This window comes from Dermacentor silvarum, chromosome 1 (assembly GCF_013339745.2).
Source record: "Dermacentor silvarum isolate Dsil-2018 chromosome 1, BIME_Dsil_1.4, whole genome shotgun sequence".
Taxonomy (NCBI): domain Eukaryota; kingdom Metazoa; phylum Arthropoda; class Arachnida; order Ixodida; family Ixodidae; genus Dermacentor; species Dermacentor silvarum.
The window spans coordinates 201,723,125-201,748,699 of NC_051154.1; the positions used below are offsets into that span (position 1 = coordinate 201,723,125).

The window sequence follows — 25,575 nt, forward strand, 5'->3', positions numbered from 1 at the left end:
ACATCATGTACCACGCTAGAATAACAGGTTTAAATTTCCTGGTTAGTGTATTGTCAGCTCCTTTATTATCTAAGATTTCGAGCCACACGTCAACGAAGACATCCGTTCTTTGTGCGCTGACGTCGAAGACGAGGGTCCCAGCCAGCCCCCCCCCCCCCCCCCCCTCCAACTAACAGTTACAAGTTGCCTCCGGCGTCTAGAAGAAGATCGAGCTACTTGCGGCAGCATTACATTACATAATAGCGAAACCGTCGCCACTCGTCGTGCGTCACGCCCCTCTGCTTCTGGGCGTGAGAGCGTAACTGTCAGGCTCAACGGGCGCTGACTCGTGTCTCGCTTTCGAGACTCCGGTCGCTTAAGCCACGCCTATGGCGTTCCTGCCGTGGTCGCAGAGTGCGTCCGTGGTCGCCGGCGGCGCCTGTTTGCGCGCAGCAGCCATTAGCAATGGAGCGTGACGCAGCCGGCGCGAATCGCGCGCGTCAACAAGCGCGGCGTGGCCGGCCGCCGTCATGTGAGGCGTTTTATACGGAGGCGCCCTGAAGCAGCGTGCGCGCGCGCGCGCGTCTTGGAAGCGCCCGTTTGCCGCCTCAGGCGCGCGAGACAAAGGAGAACCAGTTGGCTGGTGACGACGAGCGCGCGACCGTCGAGCGAGGGGCCTGCCCCCCCTCCCCCCACCCGCAATGCGCGGCGATGAATAGGCGCCGGAAAGCGGCCGCAGCTCTCGGCGCGCTCATGCCCGACACGGGGCCTCGTCCAGGACGGACCACAGACGCTCACCGGACATGCTGGCGGCACGTGCGAAGACGGCCTGGCTAGCGCTGCTGCTCGTGCGGTTCGCCGCGGCCGCACTCAACGCCACCGGCATCGAGCTACGCGGCTCCCTGCACTCTGCGGTGAGTCGTTCCTCTAGTCGGCGGCGGAGGAAACACTCCTGCCGCTCGGCTGGCCTGAGTACTTGTTACAACGCGCCCGTTAAGCGGCTCTTGGCGCACGCGGCGCGGGTGTCATGCCTGAAGCCACGGGCGCATGCCGTGGCACCCGCGGCCGGTGCTCTCTCTTCTGCGCGCTAAACATCGGGCTGATGGTTCTTGCGCACTTCAAGTGGCAATGGTAGGCGTACCTGTGTGTAGCACGTGCCCTTGCTTGCGCCACAGTGTCTGTATGAGTGACCGGCTACGTAGGTTAAGCGGTAAGCGTGAGGCTAAGAAAGCTGTTCCCTTTGTCGTACACCTCGGTTGACGAGTCGACGAGGTCGGTCCCGATAACAATGCGGCTTGAACGTTTCTCTATCGAGACAAATCTTACGACTGTCGCGCTTTGGCAGTTTGACATACTTATACTTAAGAGGAACACGTCGGTCCTTGTATACCTAGAACGCGGTGCTCGTTTTCTCTTGTCCACCTTTGCACGCGAGCAAGGAGTCAGCATGCTATGCGTTGCCGTCGTATTAGGATCAATTCCCTTACTCGTCCTCGCATGAATTTTAGACGACCATAGCAGTATTGCTCCTTTATCCATCAAAAAGGTAGAGAAAATCAAAGTTCCGCTTGCGAACCAGAATATGATTATGGCTACTTGGCCAACCGTCTGTGTACTATTGTAGACTGAAGTGCCAACTCAGAAGCCTCAACAGCGACGTCATAACATGTATTTTACCGTAAGGCCGATATGCTCAAATCGAACTCGTCTTCAATGAATGAAAAACTTTATTTTCACAAAGGAGGTTTCCTGGCGTAGGTGGAGCCCTCAGTCCAGGGCCCCTGTGGCCTTTGCCATCTTGCGAGCTCTGTCGATCAGCTCGAGCTGTTCTTCAGGCTTCGAGCAGGATAGCGCAGCCTCCCACTGCTCCGGTGTTGGTGTTTTGTGTACTGACACTACATTTGGTTTTTGGCAAGCCCATGTAACGTGGTAAAGCGTCGCGTGTTCCCCGCATAGCGGGCATTTATTGTCATATGTTGCCTGATAGATTTTGCTGAGTAAACTCAGATTGGGGTATGTATTAGTCTGCAGTTGTCTCCAGGCGACCGACTGCTCTCTATATCTTTCTGGAAAGAGGCTTGCGATATAGTCATGTCACCTTCAGTAACAAGAAGTCAAGAGAATGAATCCAATATACCTAATCAGGAAATATAAAAATGCCAGCTTCATGTCTTTAGCGAACATTTCTAAATTTTTGGAGTTGCAGGGTACAGAGGTTCTCAACGACGCCAACTTGTGAAGAAAGCTTGTGTACATTGCAGAGTGTTAATTGCGTAAGGAAACTTCCTTTCACTCACTAATGAAGAGATACGAAACGAAATTATGACATTTGCTTTTATTCAACAACTGCTTGTTAATTAAATAGTTCGCTTCGCTTGTTCTCCATTCGGCAAAGATTAACAAGGCAGTCGCTTCTGTCTGTGAACCAAGCCTCTCGTCGAAACGTATGAAAAAAGCTAACCCACTCTAAATACGAGCCTCCTTGACGAGTCTGTTAAACGCATAGTAAGTCTTAGCAAGGCATGACGCTGCTTTCCAATACACTTTCGAGCGCATTCGCTATTCCCATGCCACACCTGCCCCCTTTTGTATTGTCACTTGTACATAGCTTATTGGTCGCTTGCAGACCGGGCTATCGGATATGCTGGAGTGTTGTCTCAGTGCACTCGTCTTTAGTCTCACTTAATGCTAGTTTCGAATTATTGAGTTGTCGCTGACGCCAGGTGACTATGTAAAAGTTTATCATACGTGGGCTCTGGTTGTAGTGGGGTTTCAATTGCATATACGGTGCAAATTGTAGCCTGTTTAGTAGCAGTTGGCTTTTATGCGTGTTCTTCCTCTTGGGGGGACTTATTTATGTGAACGATGATTACTGTTTGCATGTCCCGCCAATATGGGCAAACGAAGCAAGAACATATTCAGCCCCAAGTGTTTTGTGCTCTTTATTGACATTGCGATGTGGAAATTCGCCTATTAAGCGCAGCACATTGCAGTGTCTCCCACGAATAGTTGTCAGAGTCTAAATTTTCAATTAATTGCAATATTCTTAGAGAAAACGATTCCTTCTTTTTTTCAGTGACAAAAAAAAACGCTTCTGTTCACAGTAAAGATAGGCGCGTGCTGCAAATACCTGCACGTCGTTCCAATCAAGCGGTTCTTGTTTACTGGGTCACCTAGGAGCTCTGAAACGAAGCCAATTCCATGCGGAGACGTTTCCACGTTAATTACAGTGTACGTGCGTTACAAAATGCATTTACTCGCCGCAACGATTCCCCATTCAGTTGTCTACAGTAAAATCTATTCAAGAAGTTAAAAGAAATCGGTGCTAAGGAACATAACTGCGATGGATTGCGCAGATTAAAATGCCAATAATATTGCTACAATATTTTATCACCTCGCCGCCTACAGACCTAACCGCAACCTAGATCGATAGGCTTGGAAAGATGTACATAATATGAGACATTTTTTAAAATATATTGTTATGATCTTCTATGACATTTTAAATTGTTTCGTCACGTAATGGCACACAACGCAACTATCGCCTCTGAATTCCGTCTCTGTACGTAAACTGAATGAGCACCGTTGCTGCCTATAGTGTCAAGAAAAGGTTAAACAACGGGAAAGAGTGAGCGTGGTTGACGCTGAATATATATTTAGGCCTATGTTGACGCCTTTGTTTATCAGGTCCCTTGAACACACGCGCCATAATTTGTTACGCACATGTCCATGGGAAAACCTACAACGCAAGCGAGAATTGCGCCATATCTACGCCGCCCTTCTCGTCTTTGAGATTAATACCTGAAGGAAATATCGAAGCCCTCAGCACCACCACTAAATACAACCCATATGAACTAGCAAACTAAAACATCGAGCTTGGCTGGAACGCTTCGAGAGACAGAGATAAAATTCGTTATTCAATAGCAGTGTCGAACTGTCGAGATGGACTTATCGTCAGGCGTTTCACATGCACACTGATTGAACATTAGCAAAAGAATCGGAATATTCGGTGTTTGAGTGGTATAATTAATCCAGTCTCGTCAAGGCTTCGGGAGGATGACAGATGGCATTCGGTTACAGTGATACTTGCTCGGCAAGCGTATGGGTCTGCTGAAAAGGACTTCAAGGGCGGTGGCGCTTAAAGTCGCCAAAAAATGACAGCGTATGCGCGCGCTTAGCGCCGACGTCTTTCGGCCCGTTAAAAGAACATTAACACGCACAAAGCATCCAGTCGTGCTGTCGCTAATTCAAATAATGGTCAAAATTTTGTTGCCTCTTTTGTAGTCTGCGCCTGTCATTCAGTCTACAATCTTTGTGTCATTCTCTTTCATCGTTTATATTTTTTTTCACGCTTGTCGAAGCGGATCTATAGCCTTGGGCCTCCTAGGGGCACCAGAATCCTCTTACAGTAGACGCTTTGTGTTAAAAAATACTGTCGTTGTTACATATTCGCTGTCTCAACCTATACGCTGCAGCTGAAGTGGCAGGCATTGGTAGTGGCGGCTTGAGTACACCTACGTCAGAGTCCTTCATTAAACGACTCTGGTATGGTTAGACTGTGCTGGCCAGCCGAGCGACCGGCTATCGAGCACAACTTAGAGCTCAGAGCATTTCTTTAATGCTGGTGTTTATTCTACGGGAATTTTAGAGGTTCAGGGTTGCGCATGAGAAACCATGGCTAGCACTGGATGATTTCCGTCTTTCCATCAGTCACGAAAAAAATATATGTAAAACGAAGAAACGTTGAAGCTAAAAAGTTCGAAGTCGGGCAAGTTGGATGGGAAAACGAACGCCGGAGAACCGCGCCGGGACTGATCCGAAAGTACTATTTGGGTCACGTAATGAAAATTGGCGGCAGTGCCTCTTGAATTTCTATGGGTGTGTGCTCTTGGAATTCTTTCTGCATTTGAGAGTACAGTTATGCTTTTTCAAAAAAATGTTTTGCTTATTTCATTACAATCAGACGCAGCGTTACTGTCGAAGCCGACGACGAAAAATCAGAGGGGAGCATTGCAATGCAAACGTGAAAGGTGGAAGAAGAAAGGGGTAAAGAGTGATCTGTTATGGACGCTACTTTCCATCATTTTGATCACATCGAAATCATTGACCACTCACACAGGATGCACTGGTACCCTCTGCCCTAAGCAGTGAATGCTCGTTATTTTGCCCTCGACGATTTCACGTTGTCAGGGTTTGGCGGTATCGCTTCGCCGTGAGGTCAAGGCGAGTTCAACCTCTGCGGACCACAAAAGAAGTCGTCGAAATCAGCTATCGTCGGTCCCTCTTTTTACTGTCATTTCTATGAAACCTACAGTTATCGCTTTTCCTCTTCTCCATAGCGTGTGTGTGCGTGTATGTGTGTGTATGTGTGTGTGCGGGTGGAGGAGGGGGGAGGGGGGGATAAACCGTACTTATCATGATCCGCGCCCCTCTTTCATTATTATTATCATTATTAATATTATTATTATTATTATCATCCTGTGGTGCACATGCGAAATGCAGCTATTGAATAGGTTCGCGCCTTTCTTGCCCAATTCCCGTTAATGTTTGTTCCCTTTCGCCTCCTTCATTCGGTACGCTCAGAACGCAATATCGAGAACGCCTGCTATAGCTGCATGCTCTCATCTGCGCAAAGCAGCTGCAAAAACTCTACATGATCTCCTGTGCTTCAAACGTTCAAAACAGACGAGTTATGACACCTCGACAGAATATTTACCAGCAACCAGGAAAATGGGTCAACCCCCATTACATAAAGCTGCTGTCATGTAGGCCCGAGAGCTGCACGAAACATACTCGGAGTTTCATGCGCGAAACAAGCTAAACAAAAACTTGCTTCGTGATGCCGCCGCTAGCTTCTATTGTTTCGGCGCAACCTGTTTCCTTCACTGGTCCGTCCAAACGGATTTTTGTTTTCTTTTACTAAGTTTCCTACAATCGTAGTTGTAGCCTAGTGAGGCCCGCAACGTTCAGGGAGTAAAAAGATTCGACCTATAGTTGCAAGCAGCGTTGTCAATAGCTTTTCAGCGCAGAGATGTATAGAAACACGTGTATAATGCTGCTCCAGAGGTTTTAGTCATGCTGTGGTGCTTGATCGAAAAAACACACTGAGAAAGGGCATGTGGTCGCTAGCTTTAGTAGTTCATCACAAAATGCAGATTCTGCTGTTGACACCACCGGAGACTATTGGTGCCATGTGCGCATTTAGTATGTCAAACAACGCTCGCTTTCCGAAAAGATATGCAGTTACTGAAAGCTAGTACACGACCCTCATCCCGATATCGCCATCGCAACAATGACGGCAGTCAGCTTGTCGACGGCTTGTAGACTTATACTCTTTTTTTACCTGTTCTTTTTTCATTGTTTTTTTTTTCTGGGACCAGGTAGAATGGGAGGACCCGCACCTATCGAGACCTCCGTGGCTGGTGCACGGCATCTTGCACGACGCTTTTCTGAGTTGAAACAAGTGCGTAGATCGTGTTTGGGAAGCGATGCCAGATCATAAAAGAGGTTAAACGAGTTCTACCAGGTAAATAAGCGCACTGAAGCTGCACCGAAAGTGGGCGCATACTTCACGAGCTCCTTGCCGCGAGAGGCACGCAGCGGCTCACGAAATGTCCGGGCCCGTGGCGCGCGACGAAGGTGCGTGCCATCCGCGCGCCGTTCCACACGTCCGCGCACACCGACCTTGGGCCACTGAGACCCCTGGGCACATGTGTGTTCACCGCGGAAAGAGGCGCGCGCGGACAATGATTTCGCAAAAGCGTCGCCGCGGCGAGCAAGCACACTTTCTTCGCCCACTTTTTCTCGAATGCGTGGAGGAAAAGTGATGGCCGCGCCGGGGCGCGACTTCGAGTGCAGCCGTGGGCATCGAGACGTCGTCGTCCGCCGCCTGTTCACTCATGGGTCATTCTTTCTCGTCCACTCTTGCAGGCCGCCGGGGACCTTGACAGGTACAAGACAGGTGAGCGACGGAGCAACACTGCCCTCCTTCTCTTTCGCCGCTGCTGTGCGCGCGCTCTCTCTCTCTTCAGCCGAGTTTTCTGCTTGGGTGTTGTGCCACTGGGCGGTATAGCAGTGTGCAAGCAGCGTGCGCTTGCACCGTCTAGCGAAGGTGGCTGGGTCGAGAGAATGTTCTTCTCAGCAACCGCGGTGCCTTATTGGCAGGCCACAGCGCTGTCCTCTGTATAACGAAGACGCCGTGAGCGATAGGCCACCGTTGTGCATCCCAGCCACTGCTGAAGCTCGTCTGGAGCAGGGCGCTGCTCGTTAAAAATGAGCAGTTAAAGTCAATGGTACAGCGATAAGGCACGAGTATCGATGACCAGCCTATCTGGCAACGCACTCTCAAAGCAAATTGCACGGCAAGTTGCGAACGGCTGGGCAAGTTGTCTTTAACCAGCTGCCTACGGTTGACAACGCAAGACAACACTTCTAAGCGCATCGCTCCCGTGCGATGCGTCATAGAGTCATGTATGAATGGCGGCGTGGGGCTCTTTCTGTAGTCAAGTCATGTATTACGCCATGGTAAAGTTTTCTACCGAATGATGTACCATTGGATGCCCAGCTCGCACGTTTGTTAATTACGCATGTACGAATAACAAGTGAGTAATACGTATACATAATACGTAGCATATGCACTTCAGCTCACTTTATGCGTAACAGCCCGGCGATCGTCCGCAAATCCAGTGGCTGCTAATCGTGAAGAGTGCGAAGAGTGCAATAGAAAGTAAAGAATTATAGGCGCATAGTTGGTGATTTAAGACTTAGGATTTAAGTCGTTTTATATGCTGTCTCACAATGTATTGGCAGCGCAGTGGAAGCTACAGCTGACGTCATCCAATCAGGAGCGCGATACGCGAACGCACTGCATCCCTCCGCCGCGAAGCGTCGTCTCCTCCTGAAAACGCACAAACGCGGCTTCAAACTGCGTTGCCGACATGCACCTTTACCATCGTCTCGACCGATTCAATGCAAGGACGGCTAAAATATGTGTTTGCGTCCAGTCAACGGGACATGGGGGGGGAGATGGCGTTTGGTAACTTTCCGAACCGTCAGTTATACCAGTGCTATGTAAACCTTGCGGCATCAGCCGGTGATGTAGGCGTACTTTCTGTTTTCTCTAGCGAAAATTCTGAAACATTCAGCTTCGCGGTCTTGCTGCTTGTCTTGCTGCTTTATACAAGTGAATAGGAAGCCTTGTAAAGTGCACGCTGCACTTGGCGCCGCGGTATTCGCAGTTTATGTGGATGGTCGTAAAACGAACGCTTTTAGCGTTCGTGGCGGCGTTCGTAAAACGCTGCGGATATATATATAAAGAAACACGTTCCTGCCACATTCCTTCTAGGATACTCTATGAAAAAAGGTACTTCCCCGTTTTATTTTTCTGTTTGTTTTGTTTTGTTTTGGTTCGTCTCTGATATGTTGCTATGCACTGCGTGAACTACCCGTAAGCACTGGACAAAAAATACGTAATAACGACCGAGGTTGTTTAAGATAAGGGCGTAAGATACGTCAGGCTCAGCGCATAAATATTGTCAGAACGAAGAACATGCTGTACCACGGAGGTTGCACTATCGGAACTACGTTTTAGCGCGCAGTACCGAACGCCATGCAGAGACTCGTATAGCCTGGGCAGCCTAGGCTGCGTTGCCGAGAAATTCTGAGACAGAGTATATATCATCATCAGAGCTGTTACAACTACTGATACAACATTACCAATCTTTCAGCAGAAGTTTTGATTTAAACTCAAACGCTGTCAAGCAAAGATGAAGGGACAAAGTGTGATGGTGAGGCGCCATAACGCGCATTACAGCAATACACATACTCATGAACGTAAATGGTCGATATCGCGACCGACATGCAATACCAGGACTGGTATATTGTAACGATTGTTTCCGCTCGATGATGTGCCGCTGTTATCATCCACCGTTCACGGCTGGCTGATCCCACTGATAACGTGGCCGGAGCACCGCTCTGACCACTGAAGAAGCGCGAAAAGGAATGGCATAGGCATACAATAGTTATAATATCCCCGCCAAGTTCCTACTTCCCAGCTGCACGCCGTAATTACGAGGTGTTCTAGATTAATTCTGGAAGACTCAGTACATTCTGAAAACTCAACACAACAAATGCGCCACAGAAATTAAAGTCATTGCATTAAATTTGATAATCGCATAAAGAATAAATCATACCTCTGACCGTTCTACAACTATACTCGCCTTCATCTACACCTTCTCTGTTCAAATCATCACATGTTTTGCACAGGTCTTGTGCGTTTTAGCGATACAATATGTCCGTTCATCTATACTCAGACTGCGTCCATGAGGTGGTATGAAGGCGTTTGCAGTCGAGACTGTACGGCCACTCTGAACTCGAAAGAACGGCGCTCGTCGAGGCACGTTCTCACGGAACTTTCAGTTTTCCTAACCTCATGAGTCGAGGCCAGTTTAGCGGACATATTGGTACCACAAAGAATTTCAAAACACCATGACAGCATGAAAACTGGCTTTTACATAAACCCATGACAGGTTGCTGCTGTCATGCTAAACTGAGAGCGAGCATGGCTAGTTGCTAAATCGAGGGGAGTGCAGAAATCAAGCGCGCAAGTTGTGCTTTCTCCTCTGAAAGCTGCAAGCAGAATTAACGCATTTTCGACGTATCCTCAGCGTATACCTTCTCCATTACATGGGCCCCTCCTACACCGCACAATAATCGCATTGTTACCGATCACGGCCAAAGTGCGTGCCATGAGGTATCCGCTTTAGTCAGTGGCCAAATGCAGATGGAACGCACTTCGGCTGGGAGTTGAAACACCCGAAGAACCTTATATCGATAACACGGGGACAAAGAACTTATAATAGCGATGAGTAAATGTGAAAAACAAGGTAAAAAACCAAGAAAACTTGTCAGCACATTTCTTTCTCGTGTCCTTTTCCTTTTTCTATTTGTCTTCATCTGCATGTGATTTATAAAAGTTCCGGTACGAACTTACCCAATCTGACATTCTAATGCTCCTGTAGAATATCCTTTGTATATCTGCATAGCGGTTGGCTGAAACGTGACACGAACTATAGCATTCCCAGTGAAAAGGGGGCCAATAAATAAATGTGATCCCGTGAGGCGCGTCGGCACATCGCGTGAGGAAACGAGAACAACCGCCGCCGAGCTCGGCAGTCGAGAATGCCGCTTAAGCTCGACAGGCGGGAGTTCTCGATTCCGTGGCACGCTAATCGCGCTGCGCTAAAAGATGAGCTCGTACGTCGCACACCGCGCAGCGGGTGCGTGCGACTCGACAGTGGACAGCGCCGAAGGCTGGATCCTGAGCCCAAACTACCCGAGCGACTACGCAAACTTCGGCACGTGCAAGTTCACGGTGCGTAAGCTGGGCAGCGACGTGTGCACGCTGCGGCTGACGCTGGACGACTTCGAGCTGGAGGAGAGCGCCGACTGTTTCAACGACTACCTGCTGCTGCCCGATGGACAGAAGCTGTGCGGCCCCCTCCCGCCGGACACTGTCAGTGAGTGCTGCACTGCCTCCTTCGAACATTTATAGATTACTATTGTTTTTAAGAGGAAGCTTTAGGTCGGGGCCGACTCCGATGTCACTCATCAAATACATGTAAAACGTAGAAATACTTTCATGAGACAACCGCTGGATCAATTTGAATAAAATGTGTTGTAGAATATTGTAGTTGAAGAGTAGAATGATTGTCTGATCCCTGGCCCACTATTTCCTTTGCAAACGTGAGACCCTGTGCCATGGTGTCCTTCCACATTCTATGAATTCATATTTATTAAGGACCTCAAGGTGCCCTGCTCTCAGCAGCATTGCTTTTCGCTTTTTTCTTTACAATTTTTTTCTCTGCTCGTGCATGTTGTGCGCCCCATACTTTTATTGCGATAGCAATTATATGGACACTTCAACCGGATTTCTGCCGTCGGCGTCGCCGTCGCCGTGAGGTTCCGTATAGATAAAATCTTCGCGGCGCGCCGTATGCCCGAGCGGAAGCGTACGTGCGGGGACGCGCGCTATCACGGAGAGCGAACGCACTCAATCTCCCACGCGCAAGCAAGGAAGCGGGAAGCCAGCGCCGGAGGGAGCGGGGGGGGGGGGGGGGGGGGGCGCACTTCCTCTCTGCCAACAACCGCGCTCGTCGCTCGACCGCACCGTCTCTTATCTCCACAAGGCTCTGACCTTTATGCACTGTGCATTCGCCGCTCAGTTTCTGTAAAAGCGATAGACCGCACGTACCTTCGCCCGCTGCAGCGTATGGGCTTGCTGCCAGCGTTTTGACAGTCGTTGTCTGCAGTCATTCAGTGTGATCTATTCATGTTTGTTTGTGCGCGCTCACACCACGCTTGTTCATTCAGTTAGTAATAGTCGGGCCACATTTTCCAACGCACGCTACACATGTAATGCTGCCCGGATCGGCAGTGCAGCGCTACAGGTGTGTCCCTTCGCACGCGCTGCCCACGGGAAGCACTTCTCATCAACACCACCGTTTCACACGCGCCTTCTCGTGGTCATCGAGTCTCTCTTCATGTCGGTCTACTTACGCCGCAGCACACCTGCTTACTTAATCAGCTCATGTTTACTACAATTCATATTGCTACCAAAGCCGCTCACCTTACTTCGTATGACATTGCTGTGTTGCTATCGCATTCATTGCTTCGCCCTTAGGGCGAAACTGTGACATTTTTCTTTCTCCCTCTCTACTTTCTTGTCACTTGTCACAGCGCAGGGTAGCAAACCAGATCTTCGCCTCTGGTTAACCTCCCTGCCTTTCTCATTTCTTCGGTCTCTATCTCTTTTGTCCATGAGCATGTGTGTATTTATACACCTTGTTTTTAGATAATTCAGGGCACGCTTCTGGTCTGAGCCGCTTGTTTTCAAAATACCACGCCGCAAGAGGCGACCGAAAAGGGTCTGTTGGACCGGTGGGTGGTTATCTCGGATGCCGCATCGCCTCTCAATTCGCCTTCGTTGCTTCCTGCGCACTCGCGACGAATTTTGCTTTCCGGGCGCACGCGGCGGGCAACAGAAATGGCTTATATTTCCGCAGTGCTCTCAAGCGAACTTTACAACATAGTAATCTAGAAGAAATGGCTTCTTTGGTTTATCGGGTTTTGAACTAGATCGGGACGGCAGTCTGTAGATTCGCTTGACGTCCTAAAATAACGAGGGACAAGGAAGTGATCGCGTGTGCATAGGTTCTTGTTATCCAATCCTTCGTCCTTTTTGTAAGAAGTTCTGCGTCTGCATAGCATCGCTTACTTATTTCTTGAGACACGTGCCGGCACTACCTGGCGTACTGCCGCGCACTGTCACGGCATAGGCTTCACGTCATGAGTCAATGAGCTATTTAATTTTGATACTTGATCACTGTACTTCCTCTGAACCTGCAGATGGATAGAGATTCTTCCTAATAAAGTCGCTCACTGCGAAACAGCAAGAACGGCAGAGGCAAATCAAATCAAATCAGTTTAGTATTATTATTACATCGTATGTTAATGACAGCATATAAAATATACAGACGAGGGTCCCAAAGTACAAGACTGCAACGGGACCCTCGATGAAGGTTACAAATAAATAATACAAGGATTAGCAGCAGTGCGAACCAATGGACCAAATATATGAAGTAAAAGATAACATTAGGCATAAAGGAATGGAAAACATCAAAATGCATGAACGCAAAAAACAACAGTAAGCATAAAGGAGTACAAGACATCAAAATGCATGAACACAAAAGAAGAGGAAATTGAGAAATAAATACTGTATATAAAAACACAAATCTAGTACAACTTAACAAGCATCAACATCGAAAATTCTACAAATAATCTTTTAATGAATTCTTGAATGAAATTACAGAAACTTTGGATTTAACAGACATGGGTAAATGATTCCACAATGTGATCGCACAGAAGGATGAAGATGATTTACCGTAATTGGTAGAAACCTTTGGTAACAAAAAATTATTGTTAGCAGCAAACCTAGTACAGTTGTAATTTATTAAAAGATCTGAATCAATGAAATTGATGGCAAGTTGATTTGTTAATTGCTTATATAACAACAAAATTAGACTAAACCGAAACAAGTTATTAATAGATAAGATGTTGCAACGAAGAAGAGCAGTGGCGCTGACGTCGCGAGGACAGTGAAAAATAATGCGAATGGCTCGATTTTGTAAATGCTGAAGGGATGAAAGATGATACCGATAAGTATTTCCCCATGATGCGATGCCATAAGTGATATGAGAATGAATAAAAGCGAAGTAAAGACAAAGCAGGGTCTGATGGGAGAAATATGAGCGTGCTTTAAGCAATGCACGAATGCCGAATGCTGCCATCTTTCTAATGTGAGCAATATGGTTAACGAACTTAAGGTTAGTATCGAGTTGAACGCCAAGGAATGATGCACTATCACTGACACTTATGAAATGCGAGTCAATTCTGATGCCTGGTAATGAGGTTAACTTACGTTGAGGTGATTTAAAAATAAGAAATTTAGATTTATTTGGATTAATAAGTAAATAATTTTTGTGACACCACTTGGACACGCTACATAGGACATCATTTAATTTGGCAGCGACAGCATTAATACATGTATCGTCGGCATATAAAAGGCAGCGAGCCATGTGCATGCTGTCAGGAAGATCATTGAGTAAAGTAAAAAAGGTAATGGACCAAGTAATGAGCCTTGAGGCACCCCTTGGTTAATTGTTTTAGTAGCGGAGAAACAGCCCGATATGTATACCGTGTGCTTTCTGTTTAGTAGATAACTTTTTTAAGAACTTGAGGGCCGGACCTGAAATACCGTATGTTTCGAGTTTGTTAGACAGGACGAGATGATTAATGGTGTCAAATGCTTTTGTGAAGTCCAAAAAAACTGAGCCAACTACGCATCCCGAATCAATAGAGCGCTTGATATAGTCAGTCAGGGAAAGCAGGGCAAGGTTAGTGGAACTTCCTTCTCGAAAACCGAATTGGCATGGCTTCATTAGATTAAATTTTTGCAGGTATTTGCTTAGGCGAATTATAAATAATTTTTTCGATAACTTTACTAAGGGATGAAAAAATACAGATGGGGCGGTAGTTGGAAACTGACAGTCGGTCACCCTTTTTATATACCGGAATAACTTTAGCTACTTTCAGCTAGTAATGAAATATTCCATTCTTGAACGCAAGATTTATAATTACAGAAAATGGTTCACAAATAACATCAACTACAAGTTTTAAGTGCCGGGCTGAAATTTGATCTATACCGGGGCTGGTCTCTTTAAGATTTACGATTGCTGTAGACACACCAGCAGGTGTCACGGGAAAAAGAAAGAAGGAGTGGTCAGAACGAATTAGGTTACCATGCGAAGTGCTATGTTCTTGACTGAAAATTTCGAGAAAATAGTTACTAAACGTGTCAGCAACACTGTCAGGGCTGTCATGTGTAATGCCATTATATATTACTTTCTGTAAAGTAGAACTATGTGGTGATCGATTTAAGAAGTCGTTCAAGAGCTGCCATTGTTTCTTAGAACTGTTTGTGTCATTAGATAATTGAGTTTAGTAATATTTTGTCTTCGCAGTTTTTAGCAGGCATGAAAGAGTGTTGGAATACTTCTTATAGCGCGAAGCTAAAGCAGCGTTAAATGGTTGCCTTTTAACTTTTCTGTAAAGGTTATCTTTCTTCCGCATACTTTTTAGCAATCCCTGCGATAACCAAGGATTCTGGGGATATTTGTATCTTTTTTTTACATTTTATTGTTGTTGTACACTCGTGCAAGGCTTTGAGAAAAAGACAAAAAAACTTGTTGAAGGCTTGATCTGCATCACATAACGACGTAACGCTAGACCAATCAGTTGAAGTTATCGAATTAAGGAATGATTCCTGGTCAAATATGGAAGTAACATGAGTAAGTGTTCTAAAGGGCTTGACCACGTTGAATTCAAGAAATATGGAATAGTGATCAGTAACGTTGACATCTATTACTCCAGCATAGAGAGAAGGCGAGAAATTACAAAGTGCATGATCCAGCAATGAAGCACCACCAAGAAGAGGACATCTAGTGGGAGATGATATGAGAGACTCAAAACCATAGCCACTGAAACAATCAGAATATTCTGTGCATGTGGTATTTTATATATTAAGCAAGTTAATGTTGATGTCTCCAATTAAGAGAACACGCTTGTTTTCTGATGATAACTTATGCAGAATGGTGTCCAGGCTAGAAATGAAATCCCTCACGTTCGAGGAAGGAGAGCGGTAAATGCACCCCAGGATAACGTTGTTATTATCATTAAAAAAGAATGATCTAATTCAATCCACACGGATTCACAATGTATGACGTCAAACAAAATATCTTGTCGGCGTGTGTAGGGTATATCAGAGTCAATAAAGATTGCTGAGCCACCATAACTACCTGATGAACGGTGACAGCACTCAGCTTCGTACGATGACAGGCCGAAAAGGTTCCTGTCGTACGTGCAGAGCCAAGTTTCAGAGACGCAAACAATATCGAAGGAATGCGCAAGTTAACTTATGAAGTTATAGATATTATCTGAATTTTTGCGGAGGCTTCGTGCGTTAAAATGAACCAAGGAACGATTACATTCAGTTAGTATGTGCTTCGCCTCTTCAGGAGATAGCAGGGCCATGATGAAAGGAAGGAAGTGGAAAAAAAGTGCTAGGAACAAAGAAAGAACACAGAATCTAGTGGCTAAGCAAAGATGCTTAGGTCACATTCTTTGACAATACGATATACCCTACTTTCACTAGATTTGCGAGCCTTGATATAGCAATTTTCTGTCCACAGAAATTGACATTTGTGCGCTTTTTTCAGTGTAAGGGCCCTAGCAAACAACCTTTTGTTCTCGGGTGACAGGTGATCATTCACATAAATTGCCCTATCAGAGCTACCAGAGAAGCCAACATCAGAAGTGCTCGGACAGACCTTACGCGCTTTACGGACGAAGTCGTTTTTTTTTTTTTTTGTCCCGGCCACAAAACATCGCGACCATGTTCTTTTCATCTGTTTTAGTTGAGACGCGATGAATTGTATCAAAGTCGCTGGGCGTGACAGGACATTGAATAGCTTCACCCAACCGCTTCACAATGGCCCCACAGTCCTCTCCCTGAGTGACTGGTACGCCCTGACTGGTAACTGCAGAGCAAGTATGAATCAGTCAGCACAGGTTCTAGTTGCCGCAACCGCTGCCAAAATAGTAAATTTCGGCCTGTTCTTTGCCAGCGAAGACCCCGAGGGCGAGTCTATGCAGTATTTGTTTATTTTCGCCAATAAAAACTTCCGTGAAGAAAACTTTCGAAAACGCATTGAGACATTTTTTTTAATGATCTGAATAATAAGGAAGTGTGAGCTCTTGCTCAAATCATAGTTGACCCGTCATATTTCTGGTGTCAGGCTTCCCCGCATATTGTTGCAGAGAACGCTGCTCTCGGGTGGTCTTTGCTAAGGCTGCGATACCTTTATCTCACATACGTGTAGGTTACCAAATAACCTTGCAAATAGCCTTGTCGCTGCCGAACCAGCTGTTGTGTAATAAGGTAACTTATCGTTCACCCTGTTCTGTAAGCTGAGCTAGTCGTGCACTAAATTCCAGCTTTCCACAGATTGGAAAGGTGTAATTGTTCGCTTTCATTTGACGACCTTGTACGACGGTCGCCGCGCACGCAAATTATATTCACAGTTGAGCTCAGTCTTTTAGTGCTTGTCAAGTTTTACTGAGGACGGGAACTTTCTTTTGAGCTAAATAAACACCTAACAAATCAAAGTGTCACATAGCAATTGCCTATTAATAACAACGACAAAAAACGACACAGTACCAAGCAGCATGATCAGCCCTAAAGATTGTGTGCACCACCCCCATGTCGTTTAACGTTAGGCGGCTTCTACAGAAGTATCGGGCACGTCATATGGATGGAGCAAATAGCAAAAAGAAGAGTGTGTGCCTTTGTTGGTGGAAGAATAAGAGGTAACGCGAGAAATATTGTGGTTCGCGAGCCTACACAGGAAAATAGAAATAGAAATAGAAATAATTGACCCGCCGCGATGACTTTAGGTACGTTCAGACTACGTACGTAATGTGCACATATTTCGCAAGAAACGGAAACGCAAACGCAAAAAGCGCAACTAAATTGTTCAGACTACAATCGTATGAAGCGGTTAGAGCACAACAGTCGTCACGCACGCGAGCGTAATTGTTGGAAGGCCCGCTACTTTTACGTTTCATACAGATACGACAGTTACGGCGTGGCCAGTAAGCGCCGCCGTTTCAGTTTTAAATTTTCGGTGACGCGACTAGTGGCATCCCCATTTAGAGCAACGACCCAACGGACATGGCTGTGTGTGTTCGTAGTAGCTTGTGTGCGTAGTTCGAGTAGTGTGCGTAGTTGTGTGCGTAGTCTGTTTACAGGCGCCATGCTGAAATCCACTGAGACGCAATTGGCCAGCTCACTTTTTGATTGGCCGGCCTTAATATGTGTAACGTATGCAACTGACAATGTAAACGACCAGCATTGTTAACGATCTTAACGCTTGTAACGCACGAAACGGTCTTTATGACAGATGCGCGCTTTGCTAACGTTACGACCGCAGTCTGAACATACCTTTAGTTAGCTAAGGCGTTGCGCTGCTGAGCACGAGGTCGCAGGATCAAATCCCGGCCGCGGCGGCCGCATTTTGATGGCGGAGAAATTAAAAAACGCCCGTGTGCTTGCGTTGTAGTGCACTTTAAAGAACCCCACGTGGTCAAAATTAATCCGGATCCCTCCACTACGGCGTGCCTCATAATCAGAACCGGTTTTGGCACGTAAAATTCCAACAAGAAGAAGGAATAACGCCGGCATGCAGCGTAATTGTTTTCAAGATAACCTAGAAGGGAGCGCCAACTGCAACTTTCGCCACCGCGCGCTTGTATTTTCATCGTTGCAATGGCTCATTCTTATTTTTATCTCTTGTCATACTAATTTATTAGGGAAAGCTAGGTAGAATTTTTTTTTAATTCTGCGCGGAAACCTTGACGACGGTTCGCCACTATGGCGTCATGGATTTCAAAGTATATTCTCGTATGTGAGCTGTTTTGGCGCAGGAAATGTTATCGATAGTTGCCATGTCGAGTGTTAAGTTCCTTTAGAATGTAATGTTGTCATTCCTTGGCGATAAACAATTACCTAGACCAGAGTATATGCTGTTAAAATCCATGACGTCATGACAAGCTGGTGCGGGAACTTCAGGGGGGCGTTGCCACTTTTCATGGTAGCAGTGGCGGTTTTGCTGTTGTAGAAGAGTATTTTACTCTTGCAGCTCAATCTGATATTCTGCTTTGGTTTCCCTTTAAGTACTAATGTTAAAATACTGAATTTCGCGAAGTGAATTATACATGATTTCAAGTTACATTAGAAAATGTGTTTGCGAGAGTTGCCACCAGTTGGTCACAGCGCTGAAGTCTTTTAACCCGCCAAAAGCCTAGCACCAGACATAAGTAACCTTGATCAATCGAACCGTGTGTACTTCCCCGGTCTTGTGCACTAGTTCTGTGTCTTACGACAAGCGGCGTCATTACCTCAACTGAGACGCCCCAGCTTCGGTCATGTTTCACTGTGTCACAGCAATGCGCGTGTTTAGTGAGCGACCAAAGACAGGTTCGAAATAGACGGGTTGCTGCGACTCACAGTGGTACAGGAGGAGGAAGGAGGTTTCAGTGAAGAGAAAGGAGCCGAGGTCGGCCGGTAGAGCGTGTCGCTAGCCTGCTACTCCTCACCGGGGTAAGGGGAGAGACAGGGAGAGGTAGATGGAAAGCGACGATGCAATAGTACAACGACATATACAATACGCGGCAGTGGTACATGTGGCAACAAAGCATGTGTTGAGAATCACTCTCACGGGGAGTATGAATGGACACTACTTTAAGACTGTGCACATGTGCACAATGCTTCTTGAACCTAATTTTTCATGCAAACGTTCAGAAATGGCAACGAGGACGTAACGTTCACGCTCATTCCTACCAGTGTTCTGTGTGCGGCACAAACGTCTTGCATGCGCTGTACAGTGACGTATCGGCTTGCAATTGTCTCTAGTCTAACAGATTGCAGACATCCGGCGGAGCAGACTTCTTTGCTCCGCAGCTTTGGAAGTGACTGTGAATGCGAGTGCGTGGAAGCTCGCTCCTGGCGGTGAAGAACGCCCCTCGCTTCCCTCGCAGAGACGGTGAGCATATCGCGGCGCCACAGCAGCTTCACGTTCATCTTCTCAAGCAATGAGGCCAAGACGTCTCGGGGCTTCATGATCCGGGTGGAGCAAGTGCGTGACTCGTGCACCGATGACCTGCCGGACAGCCCGCTCTTCCCCACTGACTCGCAGCCGGAAGACTTCACCCCGCTTGGCAGGCCGCAGCCGCAGTTCGGAAATGGTGAGAGCAGCGGTAAACGTAAGCATGCGATGTGAAACTTTCTTGAGTAAGAAACAGCATCTTCCACGGGCGTTTACCGGGACGACAACGGAAATAGAGCATGCCACTGAAGTGATGGCTAAAATTTTCACAATTAATCAGCTGACCAGTATAATGTCGGCAATAATTAACTCATTACCTGTGATGAAAAAAGAAAAGAAACGGCACTAAAAGACCGGACAAGTCTGAAAGAAGCACGCGGCTACTGCGCAAACTGTGTGGATAACTGTGTGGATTTCTTACCACGATCTGCTTTCTAACATAACAAAAAAAACGTAAAAAAAAACAACGCAATCAAGTACACGATAGGAAAGCTCTGTTGACTTCCTTCCTACGTATAGTGCATCCATGGAGATAGTCAACGCTGCGTTGTGCTTCTTCCTGCCTTGTCCCGTTTCTTTCAGCACTCGCTTCTTGCCAATAACGTCGCCTTCTAGGTGTTTGCTTATCCATTCTTCCTCGTCTTCGCGTTGGCGGCACCCTTGTAGCGCCTGCTTGCAGCCTTGTGCGATCACACTGACACTGATTTGTGAAAGGTGCACTGCAAAAACTTTAAACATTTTTTTTTCTTTCTGTAATCCCCCGCAATGACACCGGATAAACCAACAAAACGTCCCTTTTACTTTAACGAAAATGCTATCAACGCTTGGAGAGGAGTACCTCGTTCCGTCTCCGGCGAGTGGTGTTAGGATTTCCTTGACGGAATATCTCTATTTCAACGCATCGGAGACGCAAAAACATTAGCAAACGCCCGTTGCACAATTCTATAATATATCACTCGCTTTATGCACGTTTTTACGCTCTGATGTCAACTGCAAATCTGTTGTTTTCTGGAATCGGCACGCTCATATTGTAACGGGATATTTGATAAAACAAAACGGACAGCAATCTTGTATGTCCAAAATGCCCAAAAACGTGTTTGGCTTTGTCTTTATAGCCTTGCCGGTGTGGCCAAGTACTAAAATGTCTACAAGAAATAAGACTTGAGGCCGAAGTTTTGGTCGCATTGATGCCCGTGTCTTTAAAGGTAAAAAATATCAATCCGTCTCACTGTCAATCGCCAGATGAAGGCACCGATTCGTGGCGTAACTGTAAAGTCGAAATATGCGACCAATGAAAACGTAATTTCACAGAACTTTGCTGGTTTTACATTGACCTTCATCAACCCGAGTAATGGAAAATGTAGCGCTACAATGACACTCAAAGTACGTTCATAAAGGCGGTTTGTATGTCACCACAAGAGAGAGAAAGAAAGGGGAAAGACAGGGACGTTAACCAGAAGGAAAAATCTGGTTTGCCAGCCTACACGAGGAAGGGGGAAGTAGAAAGATAAGAAGAAAGTAGAGAGACAGGGAGCATAGACACACGTTCACAGCCGGTCACTGTAACCGTGGACTATCACAGCACAGGATCATGTGCAGCACAACGAATGTCAGCACAAAGACCTTGTGTTTCTATTTAGCCACACAGAGAAAGAAAGTTTGGAGAAAAGCGTGCTTTAATGGAATCCCCACTATGTCATGCGCATGTACGTGTTTGTTTGTCTGCTGCAAATGGCGTATCCAGTATGTTTCAAAGTTGTCGTGTTACACCAAATGTTTTGTGTTATATCGCTACTCCAACAGCCACGGGTACATTATGCTGCCGGGACGGCAGCATTTCATCGGTGGGTGGAATACAAAGACGTCCACAGGTACACCCATGCACTCTAAAGAACCCCAGGTTGTCTGTAGAGTAATCCGGAGCCCTTCTGTGAGGACTCGTTCGGGGCCTTCTGTGGTCTGGGGAGGTACATATCACTCGATGTGCTGAAGATGCAAACCTTTTTCTGTCTCTACTGTGACTGCACCGTGTTGTTTCCTGAAGCTGTTCGCTCAAATTTTCATAAGTCCTGCAGCACAACATCTGCGGTGTCGAAAGAGTGCGTAGTATACCCTGCGGGTATACGCCGCGAGAGAGCGCTTCTCATGTGCGACGGGCGCCCCCAGCAGGTGGGTGCGACCGGGACGTGCTGGGCTACACGCATGTGCTGTCGTCGCCCGGCTACCCGTACGGCTACCCTCCGAACCAGTACTGCCTGTACCGGGTGTGGCGCGCCGACAGCTCCGTCTGCCTGCTTGAACTTGACGTGCGAGACTTCGAGCTGAACCAGCGCGACTGCTTCAGGGACTATCTCGACCTGCCGGACGGGAGACAGTTCTGCGGCCAAGTGTCGGGAACCAGTGAGAGCGCTATCCCAAGTGCTATGATGCAGTGTGCCAGATTGCATGCGCGCAGCAGAGAGTGTATATGTCCTGCACTTGACCAGGGGACTCGATAGCCCGTTCCTGCATATCCTAAGGCAAGGAGGCAGCGTCGGGCAGCGAAACGTAGGCAGGAGGTCTTGGCGCAGGGCCTGCGGAAACAGCTAGCAGTGACAGGAATCGAAGCGTGGCGCTTCTTTATGGTGTCGACAGACAGGCGCCTGATGGCCCCTTTTTGTGTGCGATGGGGCTCGTCAAATGATTGTGAATTTCTATCCAGCCCATATTTGTTAGCCCGCACATAAGGCATTTGTGTTCCTCACTAGCCAAGACGGCACATCTTTAATATTGCCACCAATAATGTTTCGTCGTGAAAATAACCTCAGACCGCAAATCTTAGCTGTGTTCCAATAAGAGGCCACATATGACCGGAGAAGCTCCGCGTTACCGAGTTAATTGTTACAGAGCTGATGTAGCCGACGGACTCGGATGTACGCTTGTAGTTTTCAGCGAGACGTTCCTAGGTTAATATTGTCAAACTACACGAACCATTCAAGTTATAAGTTCTCTTACAAAACAAGCATACATTCTCTGAAAACAAGTCACACTGCAGAATGCGGACAGGACAATACCATTGCAAGCTGCAGGAGCCTCAAATACAGTGAAGTGATGGAAAGGAAGGAACCAAATGGAGGGTAGACGGGAGTAAACTATAGAAGCAATGTAACTGTGTCAGCTAAGTTTCCATCTATTCGAATAACAACTTACCAGACTGAACTTTGCGTTGATAATTTCTTAACTGAACACCTCATTCACTGCGTTTCCAGAGCGATATGAGCTGGTAAAACTAATAAATACATCGTATAGAATGCCAACCTTCATCTCCTAAAAATTCGGCAAGTACAAAATTACATCGACGCTGTGCAAGTACACGAAGGGCAAGTACACACAAGTTAACTAAAGCAATGCACTGCATCTCGCGTTGCCCTTTGCGTGGCGCCCTATATTCGTCAAGATCCTCTGTCCACAGCTGCATCCGGCGCACCTTCAAGCTAGTAACGCCGACCAGCGCGAATTATCGAGAGTTAAGAACGCTGGAAGCCTTAGTCTGTCGCATTATGGTTTGTTTAGGCAATGTCAAATGCTGCTAGAAGGAAACTTATTTCAGTGCTATTTAGATAACGCGCGCCCGTCGTAACTAAATAGGGCCAAATGAGCACGAGTGTTTGGCAGGAAAAAAAATTACTGAAATGCCACTCTACCTCCACGTTTTGTTGCTGGCTCTTCAGCACATCTGGAATGAATTCTTTCGTTAACTTACCAAGTGGCTAGGGGTTGTGGGAGGGGAAATGATATGAAGAGTAAAACGATAGCAAGAACTGGCGGAATCGTCTTGAGGATAGACAGTCTAAATACACGGACGTAAGTGCACAGGACTTGCATGTGAACTGTAGGTGGAGGAGCTGTATCTACAGTGGGTGTAGCTAGGGAAGTGACAGATTTGAACGCCTTGTGGTGTGCGCGCCAACCTCCTTTTCCACTGCTGCCCTCTAGAGCTGCTGGAATTCACCCCTGGCTCGGAGACGCTGAGGCTCAAGTTCGTCAGCGACGCGTACGGCTCTGGCAAGGGCTTCAACATATTCTTGCGCCAGAGGCCCAACTCCTGCAGGGGACTGGGACAGGTACCCCTCGGTGCGTGTGGCGCGAGCTCCAGCTCCCGCGCGAAGTGCAAGAGAAATGTTTTTTTCTCAGAGCGCCACATTCGCGACGCTTTCGGGACATCCGTGGCACCCGGTCGCAGGACCTCGCGTCTATTCCTCATTGGTCGCCACGGGTCTTCCGTTCGTCGCGGGCTGGTGGTCTGAGCCAGCCCACGAAGCGAATAACCGCGACCGGAGCCGGCATGGCCGAAAAATAACATGCATGACAGCGTTCACGACAGTCTCTGGCGCTGGACTCGAGCAAACACCTTCGTGCACCACCGCGAAGGACAGCTGTGCAGCTTTGAAGCCCGCTCGGCCTCTCCACGTGCCAATCCCCGCCGCACACTTCCTTCCTCCCGCCCCCAGCGTTCCTTTGCGTCCACTGCAACGTCACTCCTGCGGCTGACTTTACAGCGTTGGAGTATGCACCCGGTGAGGTCATGTCTGTTGCCGTAGGCGCCCTGCTATGCTGTATCCCATGCTGGCCAACCGAGTGTCCTGCATGAGTTTCATCTTGCATGCTGAATTCGCCGCTTTTTTTTTTTTTTTTTTTGTAGACACACACGTTCACTGCTTTCACCGCAGCCGCACGCATTCACATCATTCATCGCAGTTTCACAAGTTTTGTTGTGGGGCTAGTACGCTGTTGATATCCAAATAGGTTGTTCTACACAGGTTACTGGAAACAAGACGAATAAAGGGGAGAGCAAGACACAAACCAAGTGCGAACGAAGCCTTCGGTATCGCTTGCTAAACAGCAGAATAATTTCCTAAGAGAAACTTATGCATTGATAAAAAAAATCTAATTTCGTTCATTGTCTTGTTCTCTCTTCCATTCGACTCGTTTCCAGTAACCTGAGTAGCGTAACTTACCCGGATACCCCAGTTCCCCTCAATTTTATCAGTTTTTTTTTTTTTTAGCTTGTTGCTATGAGCATTATGACTTCGGCGACATTATAGTGCCGTTGGACGGTCGCAGTAATTCTTAATCATGCAGTTCGGCACGCTTAGGCAATATTAATCTGTCATTTTAGCGGCACATTTATTAGCCTATCTAAACGTTTGTAAAATTCTATTAATTATTTCGTAACAATCGAGCGTATCTTCAGTACATTATCATAGGGTACGAGGCCGGAACAATGTGACGATTCCGTTCCAATAATTTACGTTTTGGAGCTTCGTCAGTTGCTCTAACGGCACTCCGCCGACGTTATCACCGAGTTCCGCCAGAAGAGCGCAAGCAGATGCCTCTTATTTCACTGGATGTGGCGGTACTTCCCTGTTATCTGTCGTTGTTCCCTAAGCAGTGCATTATTTGTTTAAGCTAGTCGCATACGTGTACGTGATTTCTGCGCTACACTAAAACACACAATATTTTGATATCCTCTCTGTCTCTCCTTTTTTTTTAACTGAATGACCGCATAATGTGTCAAAGCGACCACTGATATGAAACATCCGTGGTATTCTTGCTCGCTCGCTCTTCGGTGACATCTTCCAGAGTGATTATGCCGAGCAGTTTTGTTCGGAGGCAAAAAGGCAGGCATCTCAAAATGAAAACCGACATAGAAGCATCTAATTGGGCTATGCAAGTCTCCTGTAAGCAATTTCTTGGTGTACCATTCCTTTGTAATCTTTTGCTGCCTCTGTTGCACACAGGATGCTAGTTAGCCCATCAATAGCTGCATTTGCAAGAATACGACAGTGGCGCATCGCATTTCCCGCACAGCGCACTCATGTAAACGGCGGTAACATGCTAGGAAGGCGAGTCGCATATATGCGCCAGGCGACGGTAGATCGAGGTGGGGTAAGCCGTCTTACGCAATGCTACAGCTAACCGCATTAAGTGGTAGTGGAAAAGCTAGTTTCTACCACTAATCACCAAAATACACTTGCCGTAAACAGGTTCTGGCTTGCTTTGTACGAAGGGTGATGTGCATTATGTAAACCCTCTGTCGTAGCTGCGCACTGCTTGGCATGTCGAGTGAAGCTACTTTTAATGCAAAGTATTCTTTGCCTCATTCAAGGCACATTGCGGTAGGTAGGTTCCTGTATCTCCTCGTTTCGGACATCTGTAATAAAGAAATGTGTGGCCGACGGTGGGATCGAACGTCTTATTTGCAGCACAGCAGAACTATGCTCAAACCAGTGGGCCACAATCGCACGCATACTTGCCTCGTGCCCAAGTCGACTAGCTC

General features: G+C 47.0%; 1 protein-coding gene across 3 annotated transcripts in view; it reads left to right on the plus strand.

Moving 5' to 3' along the window:
- Positions 1–609: 609 nt before the first annotated feature.
- LOC119436641 (cubilin) overlaps positions 610–25,575 on the plus strand; it is a 48,826-nt gene continuing 23,860 nt past the window's right edge. Inside the window, exons 1-6 of one of the 3 annotated variants that reach the window (XM_037703571.2) lie at positions 610–893; positions 6,907–6,937; positions 10,251–10,493; positions 19,189–19,395; positions 21,423–21,656; positions 23,232–23,369. In XM_037703571.2, the coding sequence (XP_037559499.1) occupies positions 783–893; positions 6,907–6,937; positions 10,251–10,493; positions 19,189–19,395; positions 21,423–21,656; positions 23,232–23,369 (964 nt within the window). In that variant the 5' untranslated portion in view covers positions 610–782. The remainder of the gene's footprint in view (positions 894–6,906; positions 6,938–10,250; positions 10,494–19,188; positions 19,396–21,422; positions 21,657–23,231; positions 23,370–25,575) is intronic. The other 2 variants (XM_037703572.2, XM_037703573.2) reach the window with 2 other exon arrangements.